Consider the following 6820-nt stretch of genomic DNA (forward strand, 5'->3'; position numbering starts at 1 on the left):
AGACCAATTACAAAAAAAAGATCAGAATTGGACTGCCTGTGTAAATGTAGTCTGGCTGGCCTTTAATTCACCCGCTGCATACAAGGAAGACCACCTGAGAAAGGAAAATTGGAGAGTGGTTAGCAGTCTACTGCTAGAGGAGGAAGGACGGGGAACATTATGTTTCTGTCTATTTATATATTTTATTTTAGAAGAACTGTAGAGAAAGCTAGAGACTATGGACGGACTGTGTGTGTGTGTGTGCGCTCTACCTGTCCACCTCCGTTGAGCTTGTTGGTGAGTTTGACCTTGCTGAAGGAGACAGGTGCCTTCATCCAGTGGGCTCCGAAGTTGGGTGAGTCGGGATGGATGTACACACAACCATTACCGACAGGCTCCGGTTTACCGGCTGTAACCCACTCCCCGTTAACGTACTTCCAGCGGTGGCTGTCAGCTGGCTGGAAGTCCAGCAGGAAGGAGTACATGGCGTTGGGGTCCAGACCCGATACACTCACTTTCAGCACCGGAAACATCCGCCTGGAACACCACAGTAGGAACGCACAAATTAATACACATACACAGGCACGCAGTATGCACACACACACACACACACACACACACACACACACACACACACTTCAACTCTAAACTCGCTGTTTCAGACTTTTTTTGACTTTTTTTCTGACTCATTTTACTTTTATTAAATTAATTTTTGTTTTCCCCCAATAAAAACGTTCTGAAGTGGCCAACGTGTAAATGGACAGACTCCCACCAGGTGAGCTGACCTGCCACTACAGCGCGCGCTGGACCGGTCAAGCCGCCCCTCAGAGCATGGGAGGGTCGGCACAAAAGTGGCCATGCGCCATAAAAATCTATGAAACCGTCCGATACACTACGGGCAATACTAAGTATAGAATGCAGATTTTTTTTAACTAATATATTTTCTTAATTTAAGAATGTGGCGATAAATATAGCCAGTAATAACCAGCTTGTCGAGGTTTGCAGTCGGATTTTTGGAACAGTCTTCCAAACTAATGTATTGTAGACGAATCAAATAGACTATTAACATATCAAATGACATGAAAGACACGAGACTATACAATTAAACAGAAAAATTTGAATAACTCTGCCACTCTGCATAAGCCTTAGGCTATAGCCTCTATGGGATCATGATAAAGGAATATGTCACTGATATTTTCAAAACACATTTTTATGACTCTCCTTGTCTTAAAATATTTTCTGGCTTACAATATTTGACCTGAACTTTCTCAAACTTAACTAACATAAGCTCAATATTTCTGGTTGTTAAAATGTATTACGCTACCCCTTTGTTAAAATGTAGGCTGTTACACTTTTCAGCTCTAATAAGTATTAAGAAAAAAAAATTCTGCCTATTCCTAAATAACTAATATTATTCAATAGCACTTGGTCTTAAATTACAGATAGGCCTATGTAATTAATAGTTTTCGCTTGGATCTAATTCTTATGAAATCGTAATGATTATATAGGAATAGAGCAATAGCTAGGCCTATATACATTTCACACAAAGCTGAAGTTGAAAAAAGGGCTGAATTAAAAGATTCGATCAAGATGCGTTTTGGAAGAAGTGCGTAATTGAAAAAGGAATTATCAATTGAAATCGAATGGTCTCTTAATTGGGTAATTGATTCAAAGCCCTCTAATATAACATACGTGTTAGAAGTTTTAGAATGATATGTGTGACAGAGAAATATAGGTTTTAATATAGGTTTGAATTATGCTGCATGTGTTCATAAAATGAATTTAACAATGGGTGGAAACATATAATGGGTGATCAAATGACCAAACTCCTGAAACTTGCATTTGGTATTGTCTGTATATTTGTCTGCGAATCTCCTCTCCTCAATAAATGTCCTCTTGCGGTTGAGGATCAATAAAATATTTTTGACTACTCAAAAATTATCGTCTATCTCACTATCTGGGGCTCCCGAGTGGCGCAGCGGTCTAAGGCGCTGAATTTCAGTGCTGGAGGCTTCACTACAGACACTCCAGTTCGAATCCAGTCCGTGATTAGGAGTCCCATAGGGCGGCGCACAATTGGCCCAGCGTTGTCCGGGTTTGGTGTAGGCCGTCATTGTAAATAAGAATTCTTCACTGACTTGCCTAGTTAAATAAAGGTAAAAAATTTATAATTAGCTCGAGCTCACCTGCCGCTCTTGGTGACTATCATCTCATTGGTGACTTCCTTAAACTTCCGCCACAGTTCCGCTTCCTCGAGCGTCACCTTCAGCTGCTTCTCGGTGGGGTCCCCCTTCTCGCGCCCCGCTTGCAACTCGCTCTCCACCACGCTTAGCAGTCGCGAGATACAGCACTGGCTGGCAGGACCAGGACCTTCAGCTAAACCCTCAACCTTCATTTGGGGACCTCAACGAGGTTAAAGGCTACCTCTCAAATAAGACTGATGTTTTCTCTAAGGAAAGTTTAAAATGAGTTAAAACAAATATCTTACTCGCAAATAGAGTGAGCAGGTGATGAGGAAAAAAACGTCGTTAGAATCGGTTAAATTGAAACAAAACAAATGAATTCCCATGTGGGGGTTTTAGCCATGAGGATTAGAAACTGCAGTTGAAAAGCAATGCGACACTGGTGCCGAGCACAAGACAGGTTCGGCCGGACGGTCATGTGATCAACTGTCACTAATTTACCATTTATAGAGCGTCATTTGTCAGACGGAGAGAGGAAGAGCGAGAGAGAGGAAGAGGGAGTGAGAGAGAGGAAGAGAGAGTTTTTTGACGAGCTAGCCTAGACCTTAAAGGGTCAATCTGCAGTTGCTAAATCTAATTGTGGACTTATAAATGAATGTTACATACCCCATTGATTCTTGAAGAACATAACGTGTAAATGCCTCATAAGCTTAGTTCAACTGGTAAAACCTCAACATAACCCAAACTTTAAGCTTGTAAACATTGTAAATGTAAACAAACACTGTAGCCTATAACCTCAAAACATGCTTAAAACTACAATTTGTATATATTGGATGATCAGTCCTTGCATCCATAGCTTCGTCTATGAATTTGAGCGTGGTTACATTTCCCAGGCACATCCCTCAGCTTTTTACCAAAACAGAGGCAGGATGTGGCTTTGTTATTGTTTCAACAAGGCTAAGGATAGCCCCTTTAAGTCTTCAGGCCATAATACCAGTCTCTCTCTCAACTTGCATTGAAATACCACACGCCTATTTTACCACTTTTGTCAGCATGATGACTTTTCAGGCGCACACTTTCAGCACCATGGACAGCGATGGACCATGCCGGAGGGGGCCAGAAGACAAGTTGACTGGCTTTTCCGTTCGGAATGATCACAATTCCACAAAAAGACAAACGTCGCTGTCGTGGGCCTATAGCCTTATTATATAAATCATTATCCGTGACTACGGTTAATGGTCTAACTACCGGTGCTCCTGGCAAGGAGTGGAATTAGATGCTTTTAGCGCACGGACGGAACAAGCCTCCCTCTCTTCCAAAACGACAGAAAAGCTTCTGAAGAAAATTAAATATAGCCTAGGTCATTTCATACGGCTATTTTTTCGGATAATAATTCAAGTTCCTGCTCTTAAGCATATACAATGGAAACTATGTTGTTAAAGTTTGAACAACTGAAAACGTAAAATGCTTCCCAGAACATTTCCCTCTGCTCTTGGTCTGACGACCTACTGGGCTCAGAGACCAGTCCATGTGGACTACACTAATGTAGCCTACTGTGTGTTGTCTAAACAAATCTGGAGTTTGGGACTATATGGTTCTATCTGCATTTATTTAACATGTAGTTATTGACACAGCCTTGTTCGGTTCAATGGTCTCTACCTATACAGTAGTCTAAATACCTCAATGACATGTTCAGTTCAATGGTCTCTACCTATACAGTAGTCTAAATACCTCATGACATGTTCAGTTCAATGGTCTCTACCTATACAGTAGTCTAAATACCTCATGACATGTTCAGTTCAATGGTCTCTACCTATACAGTAGTCTAAATACCTCATGACATGTTCAGTTCAATGGTCTCTACCTATACAGTAGTCTAAATACCTCATGACATGTTCAGTTCAATGGTCTCTACCTATACAGTAGTCTAAATACCTCAATGACATGTTCAGTTCAATGGTCTCTACCTATACAGTAGTCTAAATACCTCATGACATGTTCAGTTCAATGGTCTCTACCTATACAGTAGTCTAAATACCTCATGACATGTTCAGTTCAATGGTCTCTACCTATACAGTAGTCTAAATACCTCAATGACATGTTCAGTTCAATGGTCTCTACCTATACAGTAGTCTAAATACCTCAATGACATGTTCAGTTCAATGGTCTCTACCTATACAGTAGTCTAAATACCTCATGACAATTCAGTTCAAAATAATACTATTTATTTCTGACACCATTCAAACCAATGAGGGTTCGGAACTTTAAAGCCAATTATCTAAGAATCATCTTTTTCAGGTAGAACCAAGCTCTCGAACTGCTGTTGATTCAACTAGTTTGTGCACAGTGGAAGCTCCGTGCCCCACCCGAGGAGGGAAGAACAAGAGCACACGGAACGGTCAGTGTCCAGAAGGGCTCCTATAGCGACACCCGATCCCCGCGAGCTGGCGGTGTGACCGAACGGCCTTGTGAGCTCGCAGCTGCAGCTGCAGCGTTGTGTGTGTTTGGAGAAAGATTTTTTTTAATCAGCGGCGGGCGGCGAGCGGAGATTAGGGGCTTTACTGATTTAAAACGCATAAAGGAGCGTCATTAACTGAGCGCGAGGCAAATATCAAAAGGTGGGAAGCAAAGCACAGGTAAACGCACCAAATCATAATCCCACGATACATACCTCAGACCTTTTGTACAAGGAATGCGTTTGTGTGTGTGGCTGTGACCCCGGTGAGACCCCATCAGAAAATACAAAGCCAAGGAAGGCAAAACAGCTGGTACAACTCGCTCACTCTTGCACATTAAAAACACTCCACAATATAGTTTGAAAATGTTTATTTCTGTTGTAAAATGGTGTCACACAAACAGGACAAGAACACATGAAACATGATTCATAGTCATACATTATTAGCCTACAACATCGCTAAATGATCGTTACCCTTTAAAACATTAGTGTTTAATGGATTCCAGATGGTACAAAAACAATCGTGATTTAAAAAGTATTTATTCCAAACCTGTAACTACCTGCGCTCATATTAGACAAGTAGACTAACCATAGTCCTAAAACAATGTATCCTGAATATAGAACATATGTTATTCTATAAAACAAGTGTTTAATAGCATCATACATGTTTTTCTGCAGATGAAACAACCATCTATAGGGAGGGTTTTATGAAACAGAGGCCACTCAGGGGAGTTACAGTAGTACAGTATATATATATTTTAAAAAGCTGTGATTCCCTGGTTTAAATCATGTGAAGTAAGGCATTTCTTTTTTGCAAGTTAACATAAGTCACACAGCCCCAGTGAGAGGGTTTTTTAATGGTCGTGACTAGGGCATGCTGAAGCCAGAATGTATATTTTAATTCTGCCCAGAAAACAGCTATAGTACTAACCATGAAATAGTTAAAACAGCAGTTAAAGAGAAGTGTTTACAAGAAACATTATTGAAATAAAATAACCAAGTCCCCCAGAAATTATAAAAACACAGAAATGTAAACCAAAATACCTGTGGAAGAAAATAACCAAAATTGTCTATAGTACTACTAACTAACCATGAAACTGTGAAAACAACAGTTAGATATGTTTACCCGGAAACAGAGTTGAAATAAAAATAATTAAAACAAAAACAGACGTTTTAAATAAAAAGTGAAAGATTCAGGAGCACTTGAAGCAGTTCTTCCCTTCTTTTTTTTCCAGCATGTACAGTTGAAGTCGGAAGTTTACATACACTTTAGCCAAATACATTTCAACTCAGTTATCAATTCCAGACATTTAATCCTAGTAAAAATTCCATGTCTTAGGTCAGTTAGGATCACCACTTTATTTTAATAATATGAAATGTCAGAATAATAGTGGAGAGAATGATTTATTTCAGCTTTTATTTCTTTCATCATATTCCCAGTGGGTCAGAAGTTTACATACCAAATACTATTTGAGTGTAGCATTGCCTTTAAATTGTTTAACTTGGGTCAAACGTTTTGGGTAGCCTTCCACAAGCTTCCCACAATAAATTGGGTGAATTTTGGCCCATTCCTCCTGACAGAGCTGGTGTAACTGAGTCAGGTTTGTAGGCCTCCTTGCTCAAACATGCTTTTTCAGTTCTGCCCAAAAATGTTCTATGGGATTGAGGTCAGGGCTTTGTGATGGCCACTCCAATACCTTGATTTTGTTGTCCTTAAGCCATAATGCCACAACTTTGGAAGTATGCTTGAGGTCATTGTCCATTTGCGACCAATCTTTAACTTCCTGACTGATGTCTTGAGATGTTGTTCAATATATCCACCTAATTTTCCTCCCTCATGATGCTATCTATTTTGTGAAGTGCACCAGTCCCTCCTGCAGCAAAGCACCCCCACAACATGAGGCTGCCACCCCCGTGATTCACGTTTGGGATGGTGTCCTTTGGCTTGCAAGCCTCCCAATTTTTCCTTCAAACTCAACGATGGTCATTATGGCCAAACAGTTCTATTTTTGTTTCATCAGACCAGAGGACATTTGTCCAAGAAGTACAGTCTTTGTCCCCATGTGCAGTTGCAAACTGTAGTCTGGCTTTTTTATGCGGTTTTGGAGCAGTGCCTTCTTCCTTGCTGAGGGCCTTTCAGGTTATGTCAATATAGGACTCGTTTTACTGTGGATATAGATACTTGTGTACCTGTTTACTCTAG

The 6820-nt window shown here is 40.4% G+C and overlaps 1 protein-coding gene across 1 annotated transcript in view; it reads right to left on the reverse strand.

Annotated features, from left to right (window-relative positions):
- LOC115179767 (T-box transcription factor TBX19-like) overlaps positions 1-2508 on the reverse strand; it is a 7299-nt gene extending 4791 nt beyond the window's left edge. The window contains exons 1-2 of the mRNA XM_029741506.1: positions 2166-2508; positions 252-516 (exon numbers count right to left, since the gene is read on the reverse strand). Coding sequence (XP_029597366.1) covers positions 252-516; positions 2166-2374 — 474 coding nt within the window. The 5' untranslated portion in view covers positions 2375-2508. The remainder of the gene's footprint in view (positions 1-251; positions 517-2165) is intronic.
- Positions 2509-6820: the final 4312 nt, after the last annotated feature.

Source organism: Salmo trutta, chromosome 39 (assembly GCF_901001165.1).
Source record: "Salmo trutta chromosome 39, fSalTru1.1, whole genome shotgun sequence".
Taxonomy (NCBI): domain Eukaryota; kingdom Metazoa; phylum Chordata; class Actinopteri; order Salmoniformes; family Salmonidae; genus Salmo; species Salmo trutta.